The sequence below is a fragment of the Neolamprologus multifasciatus genome, chromosome 19, assembly GCF_963576455.1.
Source record: "Neolamprologus multifasciatus chromosome 19, fNeoMul1.2, whole genome shotgun sequence".
Lineage (NCBI taxonomy): Eukaryota > Metazoa > Chordata > Actinopteri > Cichliformes > Cichlidae > Neolamprologus > Neolamprologus multifasciatus.
The window spans coordinates 9,729,349-9,747,548 of record NC_140457.1 but is presented as its reverse complement, the minus strand read 5'-3'; the positions used below and the strand labels follow the sequence as shown (position 1 = coordinate 9,747,548).

General features: G+C 38.4%; 1 protein-coding gene across 1 annotated transcript; it reads left to right on the top strand.

Annotated features, from left to right (window-relative positions):
- Window positions 1-177: 177 nt before the first annotated feature.
- hhipl2 (HHIP-like 2) lies at window positions 178-16,290 on the top strand. The gene is made up of 9 exons (XM_085142711.1): window positions 178-5,568; window positions 6,310-6,962; window positions 8,367-8,510; window positions 8,943-9,274; window positions 9,423-9,549; window positions 9,684-9,829; window positions 9,913-9,994; window positions 11,731-11,813; window positions 12,360-16,290. Exons 1-9 carry the CDS (start codon window positions 5,209-5,211, stop codon window positions 12,920-12,922), a joined length of 2,490 nt encoding a protein of 829 aa, XP_084998837.1. The 5' UTR covers window positions 178-5,208; the 3' UTR covers window positions 12,923-16,290.
- The last annotated feature ends 1,910 nt before the right edge of the window (window positions 16,291-18,200 follow it).

The following is an 18,200-nucleotide window of genomic DNA, read 5'->3' as shown; positions in this document are numbered from 1 at the left end:
TCTATGCGTGTGTCTTACATAAAGCAAAACACAATTTAAGTATTGTTTATTACTCCTAAACCGTGCTTCTACTCATTTTTAGCGAAATAAGACACGTACAAATAAGCCCGTTTTCTTGAGTACAAACGCCGAGCTGAAACATCCAGGCGGAAGATTCGTGCTTCTTTCACATAACTTGTTTTGTTCGCACCAAAACAAACGCAAACAATGACGTAGTTCCGTTTCCTTTCCCTAGCAGATTGCTTGCTGCCATCTGCTGAATAAGTGGATTTGCTATGTGACAATAGTTAACCATAAATTCATTTATGAATATGACAATATAAATGCGCAAGACTGAAATCTTTAAGATGTAAACAGCGCAGGAAGATTAACAAAGCAAACACTGTCATAAAAAGGTAACAACAATAATAACAGTGATAATAATACATCAAGTCAAAAGTCTTGAGCCAATCCTCATTTTTTAATAGTTTACAAGAATACTGTAAATAAATGCAGCAATGTTTTTTGAACATGTGTAAACATGCACGGAAATGCGGCATATAAGGCAAGAAATAGATTGTGCAATTCCAAGGAGACTGAATGTCGATGTTTGATATGATCACCTTTCTTTTTCAACACAGCCTGAACTCTCATAGGCACAATTTCTAGTAATTTCTTTAAGTAGGCTTCAGGAATAGCTCCAAAGAATTCCTAAATAATATTACAAGCTCTTCTTTGGATGTTGGCTGCCTTTTGTTCCATTTTCTGTCACGATAATCTCACACTGCTTCAGTAATGTTGAGATGCAGGCTCTGGGGAGGCCAATCTGTGACTGATAGTGTTCCAGTGTGTGTTTTTCAATACAGGTTTGCTTTTACTACATTGGCAAGTTGTTTGGATCATTGCCATGCTGAAAAATCCAAATGTTGGCAATCAGATGCTTTCCACATGAATGATGGCTCAAAATCAGCTTCACAGCTGTAGCTTCACAGGTTCTCCACAAGGGTGTGTCCATTCCTCAGTGCATTTCTGGTAAGAAACACCTGACTCCTGCTTACCATACTGAGCTATTTTAAAATAATCTGTTTTCTCATAAATCAGATATTTGAATAAAAATATGTATGTGGTTTCTATAGATATATATATAGAGAGAGAGCCTTTTACAGGAAGATTCATTGACAAATGAAGAATTAAGAAAATGTCTTATTAAGGAAAATGTGTATTCTGAACAGTTTGTGAAAACCTCCTTAAGACTGCTTTGGTTGGTAGCATATTCCTGTAGTCATAGTTTAAATGGAAATAATGGACTGTATGAACACACATTTAATTGCGAATCAAACAAAATTCCATTGTGGTTTGCCTTATGACTTATGTTTCTATTAAGCTTGCCAGTGATAGCTAATAAAGCTTATTTTGAGTTTATGTTTGTCTAAGCAGTCCTGCATATTGGGTCTCCACCTACCACACAGCACCCCTTGATAATAATTTCTGTTGCTGCAGCGTTCTGAGGACTTAAGCCTGATTAGAGCTATTGTGGTTTTCTGAATTGTGATTTCAAACAATTTTCTTGTAAATCTGTGGACATTTGATTTCATGTTCAGCATCCTAATTCCATTCATTCTGATGAAATTACATTGGTAATTCATTGAAGTGTTACTGAGTATTCATAAACAGCCACTTTGTACGTACAGTGAGTGAATGGGTTGGTTGAACTAAATAAGGTTGAATTAAATTGACTCATTAGAACTACGTTGACTCATATTGATCAGAGAGTTAGAACAACAACTAAAAGAAACTTAGATTAACCTGAAAGGAACTAATCAGGCTTAACTGGTATTGGACACAAATCAGGATTTAAAACCAAACCTAAAGTGGGACGTGAGAGAGATTTATTTTTGTTTTTTTGGGTTTTTTTGTTTTTTTGTTCTTTTATTTAACCTCTTAAGCCCCAAGCCTAACTGATCTCCTGCCTTTTGCCCCCGTATCAGGGGGCGTTGGGGCTTAAGAGGTTCTGGGATTTAGATCCAACAACTTAAGTGCCGAAACTGTACGTACACTTCTGTGTATTCCATTTTCCATAAAACAGCCAGCAGTTCAAAATTTACGATGGTCTGTTGTTTGTTACTTCAGGTTTCCAGTATAAACTGCTCCTGTAAATCTAGATTCTGGTCCTAGCTATCTGTAAATATCTACAGTGCTACAATATGTTAACGTTTTTTTTTTTTGTTGTTGTTGTTTTTAAAGAATATGTTCAATTTTTCCTTCATCTATTTATTTTTTTTATTTTTTTAATCCAAATATGTATAAAATTTTTGGTCTTCATCAGTCTAAATAATGAATATTATACATGTGTTTCTCTTATATTAAACATCTGCTGATATTCTGGCCTGTAAGACAAACATAACTCTGTGTTTTTCGTCTATCCCTTTCTTTATTGCGTGAGTCAAACCAGGAGATTGTGACAGATACTGCTAGAAATGTAAAACATAAATGTGCTGCCAAACCAACACATGCAGCTATCAAACCTTTCTTCATTTTAATTCTTAAAATGAATTATTCTTGAACGAAGACACTGATTTGACACTTGTAAAAATATGGTTGATTGTGTTTATTCCCCCCTCCACCCATCTCCCTACCATGTTTTCTCAAAAGTGAACAGAGGGTTGGGAGATGATAGAGGAAAGGAAGAAGTGGGGAAAGAGTTGCAAAGAAGAGGGTAAAGCAAGGGTAGAAGGCCGAAAAAGTGGTGAAAAGAAAGGATTAGAAAGGAGGAAAGAGACAGAGGAGAGAAAACCCCAACAATCCCTTCTGAGCAAGGAGGAAAAACTCCCTTTAAGCAGGAAGAAACCTGTGGCAGAAGGTTTGGGTGTGAGGGTGAAAAAAGAAAAGAAAAAGGATGAAGAATATATTGGAGAAAGAAAACATGGAGAGTGATGAAGAAGTGGTCGGGGAGAAAGGAAGAGGGGTGATGAGATAGAAAAGAGGTGGAGGAAGACAAGCCTATGCCTCCTCATGATTAAGTGAGGAAGCATAGGGTCCCTCCTCCTGAAAGAGCAGAAGTGTTTTTTCTTATTTTTTAGGCACTGTTCCTGGAGCTCTTTCCTCTGTAGGATGAGGATTTTCAGTTCATCGATTGTTCCTGCATTTTGCTCCTCAAATTTCTTGCATTTTTTCTCCAGTTCTTCTGATTTTGCTTGTTTTTCATTAAGCTTTTCTTTCAGTTTTTTAGATTTTGCCTCCTGTATTCGCTTTGCCTGTAGCATCTTTATATTCCCCTGTTGTACTTTGTTGTACATGTCTTCTAACTCCTCATTTCTGCTCTGGATTTTTTGAAGCGTACACTACAGGTCTTTATGTGTTTTCTTCAGTTCTTCCCTTGCACCTGCATTTCATTGTTTTTGCACCTCAAGTTGTTGCTAGGTTCTGTTTTTTCTCAGCATTTCATTGAACCTATATTGCATGTCTGAGCATTATTTTTTCCAGTTTTTCCTTTTCTCCTTCTAATTCAATGGTTTTCGCATGCATTTCATTATAACATGCGTGCAGTTGTAGATTTTTCCTTTCAAAGTCTTGGAGAATAAGTTGTGTGTTTTTTCTGTATTTCTTCCTGTTGCTCTTTCTCTTGAAGCATTTCTGCATTTTTGTGCAGTGCTTCATCAAGCAGTATTTGCACATGATGTTTTCCTTCTATGTTTTGGAGTTTACATTCCATTTCTTTCTCCTTTATGTCCTCTTGATTCTTCTCTTGAAGAAACTCTTTTTTTTCCAGGGCTTCATCAAATTTTACTTGCAGCTCCTGATTCTTTTTCTCTTTGTCTTGGAGATTCAGTACAGCCCAGTTTGATTTTAAATGGGCCAGACCAGTGAAACTCTCTTTTCTGTCAGTGTAAAGACGTTTAACTACAAATTTAATCCCTGAGATAATTATATAAATATAATCTAAGAAAAAGAAATTTAGTTTTCAACAATACACTTACACACATCAGTTTTCCTACATGATAAAGGAATTCCGCTTTGGGCTTAAATTTACAGAAAAATGTCTATTAGCTCATCGCACAGACTGTCTTGTAATTATAAAATGGAACATTTTTATTAAATGACAGAAAAATGTCTTCTTTTTTTTTTTTTTTCATGATTCTGACAATGAATCCACTGTAAAAATCAAACATCTCTATAGTAGATCATGAAAAAAAAAAACGGGATCTTCTCTTATTTAATCGTTCATTTTTTAATCATTGTCAAGTATAAATTTGACTCTTTGGCGGGGGATTTTGGCCCTTAGACCTTATGTTTGACACTGCTGGCATGGTACTGTTGCAGAAATAGCAAACACAGCAATATAGTGGAGGGGGCAGTGTTTGGCATAGCCTGTTTTAGAGTTTGAAAGCCACAGAGAAATCCACAGTATGTCTCCTGTTTTTGCTTAGACAATAGGTCCTTCCCATACCGAGATGCTCATGTTTATCAGTGAATCGTAGTTATATCCATAACCTCAAGTTTGTAATGATGCCCTCTTTGTTATTAGGTATAACACCACATCTCCAGTTTACCTAAGGAAGTCCTGATTTTATTGTCCTTACTTGCCAGCCTTGTAAGACATAAAGTATTCGAACGATTAATAGCCAAAGTCTCGTAGAATTGCTGGTTTTCTTTGGCACGGTGCTAAATTGCTGATAGACACCTCTGACCTTATATTCAAATTTAAAAGTGACTTGCTGGGACAGTGGATGAAAAGCATGAATAAGCAGGTCTTGCACAAACAGCGCACTACCCCGAGGCGCTATAACTTGGAAGTGAGACATAATTATAGTTTGTGTCGTGGTTGGGTTTATGTTTGCATGCCTCCACAATGTGTTTTGGATGTATGCGTGCCGCGCGTGTGCGGGCGTGCATACTACAGAGCGTGGCCTCTTATAATTACTGCTGCCATTATCGTTGCTGTGCAGAAAATAACTCAAGGGACTGAAATACCAATGCTAATAAAGTCTTTACAAATATGTTTTGTTTTAATTGGTACTAATTAGTCCAATGAGAGGCAGAGCTGGTGACACAGTGACTTTTTACCTGGATGGAGTAGGTGGCGACACAAGGAGGGCACAAGCCCCCTCCATCTGCATGCTTTTGCGCACGCGTAAAATGCATTAAAACGCACGCTCGCATACTTAAACTCTGGCTCATGCCCTATATGAACGAATAGTCACTGAATTCTTTCGGGGCCAGAAGGCAAAAATGACAAGGAAGAGGGATGCTGCGCTCCATCCAAGCCGAGCCGGCTGCGCGGTTATACGCGCGGTGGCACAACTACGGCCATCTAAAAAGATGCCAAGCCTTCCTGCGGTTATCCTGATTGTGCCAGTGATGCTGTTAGCCTCGGTCAAGCCAGCATCAGCTCATCCCCAATGCCTGGACTTTAAGCCACCTTTTAAACCTCCATGGCACCTGGAGTTTTGCAAACAGTATGAGCAGTTTGGATGCTGCGACCAGGGAACTGACAACATGATCGCGGAGAGGTACTGGGACATCATTGAACAGCTGGAAGCGGCAGGTCATGAGCTCTGTACTGACATGCTGAAGGAAATTATGTGCCAGGTAAATATATTCTCTTGAGTTTGAGGATTACTATTAATGCCATGATCATCATCTTTACTTAAGGTGCACTGCAGTCCTTTCACGTCTGCTGCAGTTTTGGTTGTATGTTTTCCATTTCAAACAAACAAACAAAAAAAATTCTTGAAAAAATTAAACATACACAACTTTTGATTCATTGTAGTTTATTCTAATTAAACTCAAGTTAAAATCAATTTAGGGTTACAATAATAAAATAAATCCCACAAAAGTTAAAGCATCACTTAACTTTATAATTGTTATAAATGGTTGAATAGAAACTGTGAAAATTTACTCAAATTTAAAGCAAACTAAAACTGGATACTCCCATCAGATATTAAATGTAACTACTAGTGACTGATAAACTAGTATTTCGCAAAAACAAATATTATCTAACTGTCATTGAGGTTTTAATCCAGAGTGCTTATATTTGTAACAATTGTCAATTACATCAGATTATGGTTTCCACATCTGAAATAAAAAACATCTGAAATCACTATGACATGTTTCCATATTTCATTTACACAGGCAAATTTGCAGAGGACAAACTTCCAGACATTCAAAGTGCTCTTATTTGAAAAACAAAACAAGTCTTTGTGCTTATGGGACACATGTATTCTTGATGTTGTGACTTAATGGCTCTCTTAGTCCAATAAATCATCTCCTCTGTGCACGACACTGCCCTGAAATTTCTTAATGGTAAACCACTGTGTTTGCCCCATCCAGGAATGCTCGCCATATGCTGCCCACCTCTACGATGCTGAGGACCCCTACACACCTGTGAGAGAAATTCCTGGTCTTTGCTTTGACTACTGCTCTGAGTTTCATTCCAAATGTCGCCACGTGCTTAAATATTTGACAGTCAACCAGCTGCTGCTGTACGCCGCAGAGCGCGACGTAACCACGTTCTGCAGCATGGTAGACCTGCCTGACCAAGACTACTGCTACCCCAATGTTTTGAAAAGCTCTGACCTGAATAGTAACCTGGGACAGGTGGTAGAGGACCCAAGAGGTTGTCTCCAGTTGTGCCTGACTGAAGTGGCCAACAATCTCAGGAACCCAGTGCTGATGCTGCACAGTGGAGATGACACACACCGAATGTTTATTGCAGAACAGATGGGCTTTGTTTGGGTTTACCTACGTGACGGCAGCCGGCTGGAGCAGCCTTTCCTGGATATGAGCGGGGAGGTGTTGACCACTCCATGGCTGGGGGATGAAAGAGGATTCCTAGGAATGGCTTTCCACCCAAAGTACCGGGATAATGGACGCTTCTTTATTTACTATTCCATCCAGGTCAGCAGTGAGCTGGAAAAAATCAGGATCAGCGAGATGAAGGTGTCTGCCTATGACATGAACGTGGCTGATCCCTACTCAGAGAGGTATGCAGAGGAAGGGTCTTTCTTTCATGATGTGGGTCTGCACAAACTACATAGGCTTTATCATCATTCAGGGGAGGGGCTGTAATTACACCAACCCTTGCATAAACCTGTTCAGGGCTAAACACTACATATCAATTTACGATTTTCTGGGATTCTGAGGACCATTAAAATTCACAACCTACCCTGAACTTTGCAGCGTGAAACTATGAAGATATCTCAGTGAAACACAAAAAGGAGTAGTCCTTCACTTTGTTTTAGGCCTTCTAAACAGTTATTGCTCATAATCCTAAAATTTTACAGGAGATATATTTAATTATTATATCCCCAAACCCCCTATAGTATGTTATAGACCCACAAAAAACTTCAACACTTGTGTTACATTTAGGAGCACTCAGAGAAATGACAACTCTCCAGCAGGTTTTCTTTCTTTGTGCAAGCAAGCATAAGCCAGACACTAACTGTAAAACGAGGGGGCAGCAGGAACAATATCCAAATGCAGCACACACAGAGGCACACGCAAGGTCAAAATCCAATCTTTAATCCAGAAAACAGGAGACGGAAAAAACAACACAGCAAAAAATCCAGAGAAGAGCAGGGGAAAGTCAAAGGCCATTAAAAGGTTCAAGAGGTCATATATGGTTGAAGGTACTGGGGGCGAGGCAAAAAAATCACAAAGGAGAGAAACTGAAAGGTAGTAAAACTAAAAACTGTGTGAACAAAAGAGAAGGAAAAAATACAGAAATTAAAATAATGAGAACAATGCAGGCATGTAGAAGAAAGATAAACAATTAAAACAGACAAAAGGAACAACATTTGAGTTAAAAGCAAACAACAACGCACAATGCATAAAGGTTTCATGCAAACGTTTTACCAAAATGGTGATCTAAAGAGATACGTCTTTAGATCACTTGTGAGCGAAATCACAGAATCAGCATTCCACAGTACAGGTGCTGTGTGTGATCTGCACGGGTCCTTAGGCAGATGCGTGGAGCAGACAGTAAATTTACCTTATTTGCTTACATGAGTGAGCTGAAAAGTACTATTTAAGGAGGTTGAGCACATGTTGGAGAACCAGCTGTAAACCAGCTTGTTTCAGTTTAAGGATTGTTTTGACTAAATTGCTTCAGTCACTGCTTTAACAAAGAAACAGGCTGCCAGAGAACATTACACATAGGTGAGAATCTTTGAGGTAATAGTGCCTTAAGCCTGCTCTGTCATCACTTTTTCAATAGAATGAATTTTACTGTATAGGGCATGAATGACAGACACCAAAGCAGCTGAAGAGTTGAATGTTGGATTAAAGCTAACCTTGGGCCACACTTCAGAAACTTGACAACCTGATAAAAAAGTATTTTAAAGTATACTTTATCTAATTGTTCTGAACTGCATGCATTTTACATTCAGGTTCATTTTAGAGATCGAGGAGCCAGCTGCAAACCACAACGGAGGCCAGCTACTTTTTGGTGTTGACGGCTATTTGTATATCTTCACTGGAGATGGTGGAAAAGCTGGGGATCCATTTGGGAAGTACGGCAACGCACAAAACAAGTAAGGTCCTTCAGGTTTCCTCAAGTGAAAATAATAACCTAGTCAAATATGTGAACACTGATTTAACCATAAAGCCATTACGTTAAGCCTGGTATTGCCATTATTTTTTATTAATCTGTTATTAATCTGTTATTAATTAATCTGTTATTAACCACCATCCAGAGGAATTGTTGTAGGAGTCGGGTGGATTATGCAGCAGTATCAATGTTCTTATATTACTTAAAACTATTCAGCCATTTAAAACATTACCATTTATTAACTGGTTGTGCAATATGACCTGGCACTCAATCAAAGCATGTTTATTATACCCCAAGGTACTATAAGAATGCCTAATTATTAATCCATTATCTACACCTGTATTTATCTTATATTAATCATTTTTTCACTTAAGGCCTCTACCCTGAGTTTTTCATTTATTTTCTTGGTATCTAGAAGTGCTCTTTTGGGAAAAGTGCTTCGCATTGATGTGGATGGAAGTGACCCCAGTGGCATGCCATACAGGATCCCCCCTGACAACCCATTCCTCAGGGACCCAGGTGCCCGGCCAGAGGTGTTTGCTTATGGGGTAAGAAACATGTGGCGATGTTCCGTGGACCGTGGAGACCCGGTGAGCGGCTACGGCAGAGGTCGGATAATCTGCGGGGATGTTGGTCAAAACCGCTACGAGGAGATTGACATTATTATCAAAGGAGGAAACTATGGATGGAGGGCCAAAGAGGGCTTCGAGTGCTACGACATGAAATTGTGCCAAAACTCCTCCCTGAGTATGTTTTCTGTTCTTATGAAGCTTCCCCAGTCAAATCAAGAGCTATTTTCTGTCTGCTTGAAACGTTTGCCACATTTTATTTCCATCGTTTTTGATTGTTTTCATTCTCAGAGTTAAATTAGGTTTGTCTTTCTCTGCCACAACAGATGACATCCTCCCTATATTTGCATACAGCCATCATGTCGGGAAGTCTGTGACAGGGGGGTATGTGTACAGAGGATGTGAATCACCCAATCTGAATGGCTTGTACATTTTCGGAGACTTCATGAGTGGGTAAGATTATGTTTATCTGAGCATTTCCAAGCCTGAATTAAAAAAAAACCCCAATTGGTCTGTCTTCTCAGTTACCTTTACATTTTTTATTTAATTCGCCTGCTCCAAGTGACATAACGCTGTCAACCTTTCAGTCGAATTATGGCATTAGAGGAAGACAGGACAACAGGAAACTGGAAAGAGAGGAGTGTGTGTATGGGTGATATGCAGACTTGCTCTTTTCCCGGACTCATCAATCAACACCACAAGTTCATCATCTCATTTGCTGAAGATGAAGCAGGTAAGGTTTGATCAGTCTGTTTAAGCGTTTATCACAGGATCAGACCCGTGTGACACTGCTGACAAGCTGTTTTTGTCATCCAGGGGAGCTGTACTTCATGGCTACGTCATACCCGAGTGCCATGTCGGCTTTTGGAACCGTGTTTAAATTCATGGACCCCTCCAGGTATAGTGTCAGACCAGGTGTATATTACATTTACACATTATGGACGTGCTCTGTGTTAAATGGGAACACCTGCTTGGAGCAATTATTCAAAAAGACAGCCGTGTTTTTCAAACAGGCTTTAATTCAAGTTATTTGCTGTATGCAAAAGAGCCAAATAATTATGAATTGTACATAAAGGAAGAACAAAGGATGTGTCTTCCAACAATCTGTTGCATCCTAGGCAGTCTCTTTACCAGAGAAGTCCTGAAACGCTAACACAGTATGACAAGAATGACATTTTGTATCAGTCATTTAAAGCAGCAGGATTCTAACGTTTGACATCTCAAAGGGCTTTTTTTTTTCTATAGGATCAAAATTAGGGGCAGGCCCTTACAAGCACACATTTTTTCCTTTCAAGTAAAATCCAGTGAGCCATTATGAATCTGTTTCAATTTTATTTGTGAGTTAACACAAATCCTATCCAATCCAACTTGAAATTGTTTAGGGTGGAAAGCTTTATTAGAGTTTTCAAAACCTACAGTCATAATAAAAAGAAAGTAGACTTTCTTTCACTTCTACGTTTTTATGCATCAGTACATCAAAATCTAGTTCTTACCAGGTCTTTTATTAGGTAAATATAAGCTCAGACAAACAACAACACATCATACATTAGACTGTTTCATTATTTTTCTAATATAAACTAAGCCAAAATGCTGAAGCAGTGTGTGTAAATACTAAGTATATCCTCACTGCTTCCATAAGAATTAAAAGGGTAGATAGGATCTAATCAAATGCACTTGATTAACTGATTATTAGCAAGTGTGAGTGTTGGCATTTGGTCTGGAGCATTCAGGTGTGTTAACACAATGCCAAGTACCAAAGACATCAGCAATGATTTTAAAGAAACAATTGTTACTCCCCATCCATCTGAGCACAGATATAAGACCATTTCCAATTAATTTCAACTCCATCTCCCTCATTCAACAATGCAAAATATTACTTAACACATGGAAAACATTCAAGACAGTTGACAGTCTTCCCAGGAGTGGAGCGCCACACTCGGAGAAACGCAAACACAGCATATCAACACAAATACCTCATACCGGCTGCACAGTAGTGGAGGGCATCTTGTGGTCATTGAGTCGACCATGAACTCTATATTTGAAGTTTTCGAGAGGTAACAGGTAAAACTTGGCTAAAATGAAGTCATGCAACAGCAGAATGACCCTAAACACAGCAGCAAATCTGCTGAATGAGTCTTAAGTCCTCAACCTGACTGAAACGCTGTGGCAGGACCTTAATAAAGCTGTGTTTAAATTAATACCTCGAACATCAATTAACTGAAATAACATTATAAAGAAGATGTTATTGCTGCTAAAAGTGATTCCACTAGTTACTGAATGATTTAGTGTACTTAATTTATTTATTTACTTTTAGTTTCTGCATTTTGGCTTAGTTTTCATTGAGTAAACAATGACCTACTGTAATATTTCACAGGTTCATATGAGGTTGTACTCACTTGATAAGAACCAGATGATGTTTTTATGTCTCGACACATAAACCTTAGAACAAAAGAGTGGATACTTTCTTTTTACTGTTACTTTACATTGGATGGATGCTGTGGGAAAGTTTTTGTACAGAAAATAACTAAACTTTTTAAATAAAATAAATAACAATACGATTGTGCTGTCCTAAAGAAAACAACAAAGACAGTTACTATCTTATCATTAAAAAAGGGACTTCATTTACTTTTATAGGAGAGCACCTCCTGGGAAATGTAAGCAAAAGCCACTCCCTGTCAAAGTGAGGGGGAAAAAGTTTCCATTTGTGCCAAAGGAATGTAAGTAACTTCAAACTTATCTTTGCATTTCAATCACTTCTCGATCTGCATATCAGACCTGTTGTAAATCTGAGGTCGTCTAAGAAAGTAAAGACATTTATTTTAACCTGAAACGTCTAATATTTCGAGGTGCATTGAATATAAACATATACACACCATATTATCAAGTCAATTAACCTGATGTTAGAGGTTAGCGTAAGCGTTACACAAGCCACATTTAAGCAAAATCTGTTCTTGCAGACCGACAAATTGCCTGGATTCAATGTTTACTCATGCATGCATGTCCTGAGCAGAACCTGCTTTTTTTCCCCCTCTCTGGATTTACTGTCTACATGCTGCCAAATTGTATAATCACACTGGGCTCATACATAAAACTATAGAAAGCAGCATCCAGTTTTACATCAAACATATTTAAAATAGAGACAAGCATTCCAAACATTTAGGCTCAGCCAAATATGCACACCATCTAAAAAAAACTCAACACATGTGGTTGTAGAAGAGTAAAATGGTGAAAATGGGTACTTATTGACATCTGTGCCATTTCAGTGACTGTACTGGGCACAAATGAAAAACCTACCAGACCACCGCCAAGAAAATTCAAACTCCCCACCAAACCGCCGGTGAGGAGCAGCCAGATCACACCTACGATGACTGCAGCAGGCAACTCAACGACGGGCACCGCTGTAAAGGTCAAACCGAAATCATCGGACAAAGACACGAAGAAGAAAAATATGCTGAAACCATGGAAAAAAGACAAAATGCTGAACAAGAAAAAAGCCAGCACACAAGCAAAGACGAATACTTTGAAGCAGAAATCTAAGAAGACGACTGTAAGCGTCAAAGATAAAGTAAAACCAAAGACAAATCAAACCGCCACAGAGACTTTAAACACTTCAAACGCCCACAATGGCCTGAAAGATAACAAAATCCACACAAAGAGGAAGATCCCCCAGAGGAAAGCTGCGCAGAAGCAAAGTGGACCAACGATGAAGATTAAAGAATCTACAAAAGAGTATCCTGCCTTTGTGAACAAAACGAAGACAAACTTCAACGTAAGAAGCAACAGAACACTGACAAGACAGCTTAAGGTGAAGAGCAAACAAACATGAGTCTGATTATGGCTTAATCAGATTTCGTCTTCATGAAATGATAGTGTTGACTGGCACATCTTAAAGCAATAGTTCTACTCTTATTTATGGGAAGAGTTATTCCACTCCCATGTATGCACAGAGACAGCAGCTTAGTGCAAAGGCTAACGACAGAGGCGAGCTCCTGAAGACTGGCTCTATCAGAGAATCAATTCACCAGCACTTCTAAAGATTGCTAATTATTATTTCACCTTTATTGTTGACGCTGGAGTCTCCGATTCCAGATATGAGCAGCCTCTGCCAAAATGCTGAACAATTCCTTTAAAGCAGTGTTTCTCATATTGGTTACCAGTAGAAAGTACAGCAGTGGGTACTTGAGATTTTTATATTCATTTAAATACCAGTTGTGCATATCTCTGAAAAATAAACTTCAATAAACGAAATTTCATATTCAGCATTCTTTTCAGTGCAGTCGTTTTAGCTGTTGTAACTGTTGAAAGCATCACTGAAGAAGAAAGTAACACATATAATGAGCAGGATGCCAGTTCCAAAATATGTCAAAAGAAAAATGGATTCACGGTTGAAACACATCCGACATACCAACTGTTAAGTGCTCCACATCTTCCTCTAGGACTTTCTTTTCTTCTGCGGCCTCATAAATTAGACTTTAAAGTCACAAGTGGAAAACATTTAACCTTCCCAGCACCCCAAGGAGAAACTCCAGAAAAACTGAAGAGCTTCATATCAGACCGTACAGGTCTCGGTTAGCATCTTAAATGTTAAAATTCATGGCAAATCTACAAAAGGGAGGCTGAAAAAAAAATCAAAGAATCAAGGTGAAGCGCAGACTTCAGCCAGGTTGAAATGCTGTGGTGGGATCTTAAGAGAGCTGTGCTGTCCACAATCCTCGTGGAACTGAACACTGTAATAAGGCAGAGCTAAAATTCCTCCACAACAATGTGAAAGACTGATAAAGTCACACAGAAAACAAATAACTGACCAATGTTGTTCTTTCTTTTTACCATGTGGGCATATTTTTTCTTTTCTACCAACACGTTTATCACTGCTCAGGGATGTGCATGCAATTATGCATGTAACAACACTGTTTCCTTTATATTTTATATTTAGCTGTCATAAAATCATTGTTCCAAGTTAAACTCTCCCCTGCCTGTATTTAGAACATATCAGCTTAGTCTAAAATCTAAAGAGGCAGCAAACATAAAACACAACTTCTATTTATACCCAGGCCCAGTTTCTGAAATTACTCTAATTTTACAACTCATGAAAGTGTTAAAAATAAACATTAACAAGTATCCTTGACTCTCAGAAGCTCTCTGTAATTAAACTCTGCACCACTGATCTTAACTTAAACTTAAACCGCCGTGACCATGACTTGTATAATGTCTGCTGTAAACATAAAGCCACCCCAACTTCCACGTGCAGTTGTGCAGCCTGAGGTTACAAAAGTTTCACAATTCAGCATTTCCTTGGTTTCCGGACTTGATGCCTGTGTCGTAAAATATTTTATAATTTCTATAAAGTGTCTGAAATTGGTGTATTGTTTTGATTTTTGGTAAAAGGCTCCAATAAGCTTCACATAAGAAGAGGAAACATTACAAAAATCATAGATGCACGTACGCTATCCCAGCTATAGCTCAATATAATCTTACCCTAGTCATCTGTTTAAAAGCCCCTAATAGCAATGTAATTGCAGTGATTTTGTCGGTTTCAGCTCACACTTGCTCATCATGATCTACAAATCAAGTTCTCGTGGAACAGGACAATATTTCACAAAGACAAACCACAAAAACTGGGTCATAGAGTCGAGCATGGTTGAAAAACTGTACGGGGCTTCACAAATCGACAGTAAGCTCATCATCCACAAGTGTCTTCTTTATACTTCTGATATGACATGAGCATGCCCAGTCATGACAACAATCCTGCAGCAATACAATGCTTGATAACAGACATACAGTATTTTGTAATATGACATGAACCTACCATGCGAAGTCATCATATACAGCTCATGGAATATAATTGTACCTCATCCTAATCTGATCCAGGCCAGATTATTCTTCAAATAATCTACATACAATTTGAGATGAACACCACCATCAGACATATGTGGAACATGTGGAGCACTTAACGATTGGTATGTCTGATGTTTTCATCATTATTTAGTCAGCAAAAACTACATACAGCCACGTCCTGTTAAATAAAATCAAACATCGAAAAGACTGAACAAGTAAGGCTTGTTAGGAAGGGTTGACGATAGAAAGCCTCTTCACTCTAACACGGCAGCACAGTTTAGGTAGAAACTCAAAATGATTTGGGCAATTTGTGTTAACTGAGTCGACTTTAAACTCCTCTATGTACCAAAGTGCTCATGAGTGAAACGTGAGGCCATCTGTCCAAAAGCTAAAGCTTAGCTAAAATTGGGTACCGTGAATTTAAGCACTCCACATTAAAGGTTCCATATTAAATTGCACTGATTTGGGAAAGAAATAATTTAAAGTGATGCCGGGTTTAAATGTGTAGGTAAGTCTACTATATGTTTACTATATGTTGCTTAAAACCACAGATTCCTTACAAATTACAGACTCACGTAACTATGTTCCAAGTTCAAGCAGCTGGGTGGTGCAACACATATCTGCTTTTTAGCTTTAACACAAACACACACGCTCCTTAAAAAAAAACCTTTTTAAGCGACAACCATTTGTTTCCCCCTTCACTTTTGGACTCGACATTCTCAGTGTGGTGTGACAAGGGTATAAAACAGTTCAAACATTTATATGTGGATGGTGTTTTCGATAGTTTTCCCAACTTGTCCTCTCGTTATAATCTCCCTATTACCCATTTGTTTCGCTATTTTCAAATTCGAAATTTTGTTGCCAAGTGTTTCCCAAATTTCCCCTCTTTACCTCCAGAACAGCAGTGGGAAACTACGTTATCATTTATTCCTCATCACAGAGGAACCATTTCGAAACTCTATGATGCTATTCTGTCTTTTAGTAACCACTCTAATGTTAAGCTTAAGTGTACGTGGTAAGGAGAACTAGGAATTCAAATACATGAGGAGTCTTGGGAACAGGCTATAGCGAGGGTACGATCTTCCACCTCCTGTGCTCGTCTTGGACTTATTCAATTGAAGGTCATACACAGGGTGCATTTCTCTAAGTCTAGACTTTCTGAATTGTATCCAGAAGTGGAAAATAAATGTGATAAATGCCATGGTTCTCCTTGTCACCTTAGCCACATGTTTTTTCTATGTCCTGAGCTACAAGGTTTCTGGACAGGGTATTTTGCTATTATGTCAACTGTTCTTGGGGTAACTCTTCGTCCTTGTCCTCTGATTGCTGTATTTGGGATTCCTGTTCGCTCACTTACACTTGATTCCACACAAAAGGATATTATAGCCTTCACATCCCTATTAGCCAGACGTCTAATATTGTTGCATTGGAAGTCTGTTAAGTATCCTACTATTACCCGGTGGCTTAAAGATGTCATGTTTTTTTTAAAACTTGAAAAAATTAAATATACGTTGAGAGGTTGCACAGCCAAATTTTTTCACAAGTGGCAACCCTTTATCTCTTATTTTGCTAGTCTAGAGGTATTGCCTGTTTAAATGTACTTCTGCTACTGTTATATTCCTCTAATATGTTTGATGGTTGTGTTGATCTGTGTGGGACCGGGGGGGGGGGGGGGGGGTGTCTTTCTTTTAGAATGCGTTGTTTTTTTTTCATATATATATATAAGTTTATTTACTTAGAAAAATGAAGAAAGGTTGATTGTATTTCGGTAACTGCAAGTACTGTTGTTTTCTTTTTTCAATAAAGATATTTTCAAAAAAACCAAAACAAAACAAAAACACCCCTTTTGACCTTTTGTGACGGCAAAGGGGCCATGCAGACATTTGGATTTGCATCGACCTGTATAATTATTAGCTGGAGGGTTTTTAAGTAGAGGGATCACCCTTTGACGTTTGGTGACACACAAATGATGGCTTTCTTCACCCTTTTAAAGACGTGTTTTTGCAGGTTTCACTGTTTTGTCTATTTGCTTGAATTCCTTACAGTGAGGCTTACATGCAACGAGCTGCCCGATCCTAAATCAAGTACAGCAAAAAACACAAACAACATTTAGCGTATTAGGCGAATGAGGTGAAATTTATTTAATAACCTACCGTGAATTTATTTAAATAAAAGTTATGCCTCTTAATTCTTTAGCCTGTGTCCATGAAATAGGTGCTAACATCCTGTAGTGCCTTTTAGTTATTTCTGAATCTATTTAAACAGCTAAAAATGTCATCAGTGCATTGAAAAGTGGTGGAACTGCAAGTAAATAACCAAAGCCCAGGTTTCTTTTGCAACCTGTGGACGTGTAGTCACAAGGCAGGAAGACATCTTCGCTCCACTGAATAAGTCTCACAAATCTTTAATAATAATTAAAAAAAAAGATCTTATAAAAGCCATAAGGGAGAGCAGTCTGTTGGGTGATTTTGTGTGCAGACTAAAAATATCTACTGCATAGATGCCATGATTTTTGTCCTGTTCATCCCCAAGGATGACTCACTAGCCTTAGTGATCCCTATTAATTCATTATTATTTATATATATATATATATATATTAAGCTACACCATCAGATTGGATTTGTCATTAAACAGGGGTCTGGGGGTGGAGGGGTCCTCCTTCGGAAAATTATGAACGTCAGACACTTCATTTCCTGCATTATGGTGTTTTTTTTATGCAACACTTTGTATCGTTTTTCTGCAAATTAATTGATGGTTTATGGAATTACAGGCATATCATTTTACTCTGCAGACTCTTCATGGTTAAGTTAAGTCATATTGCTCTCTACTGGCCACTATTAGCAACTAAAACTGGGTCAAAAACTTCATCCAGTAAAGCATCCAGTGCTAAAACTGTTTATACTCGTGGGACTACAACGTGTGGGGTTAAAGAGGCCCAAATTTGTCACCTGCTGGTCTGAAATAGAGGAGAACCCTATAATGTTAGGGAGGCCACCTGGAACTTTTTGTTTGTTGTAAAAATGTCATAAAATCTGCTGTATGTATGTGCTTTTTTCAGGAAAAAAGCACTTGCTTTACTGTATGCTGCAAGTAGATAATGGATTAATAAATCTTTGTGAAGGATGAAGCTGTCACTGCACTCTCCAGAAGATGCTGGAAAACCGTTACGTTAAAACTTTGGCCTTTGCAATGGACTGAATTTGTTCCCAGTATCTGGTCAAACGAGGCCACCCCTACTATGTTTTTATTGTACTCAGTCACACATGTCT

Excerpts from the sequence above, each read along its gene's own strand:
- hhipl2 (XM_085142711.1), top strand. The coding sequence starts at position 5,209 with ATGACAAGGAAGAGGGATGCTGCGCTCCATCCAAGCCGAGCCGGCTGC. Across the intron at positions 9,550-9,683 it reads TTCGGAGACTTCATGAGTGG|TCGAATTATGGCATTAGAGG; the intron begins GTAAGATTATGT and ends TCAACCTTTCAG. Across the intron at positions 9,830-9,912 it reads ATTTGCTGAAGATGAAGCAG|GGGAGCTGTACTTCATGGCT; the intron begins GTAAGGTTTGAT and ends TTTGTCATCCAG.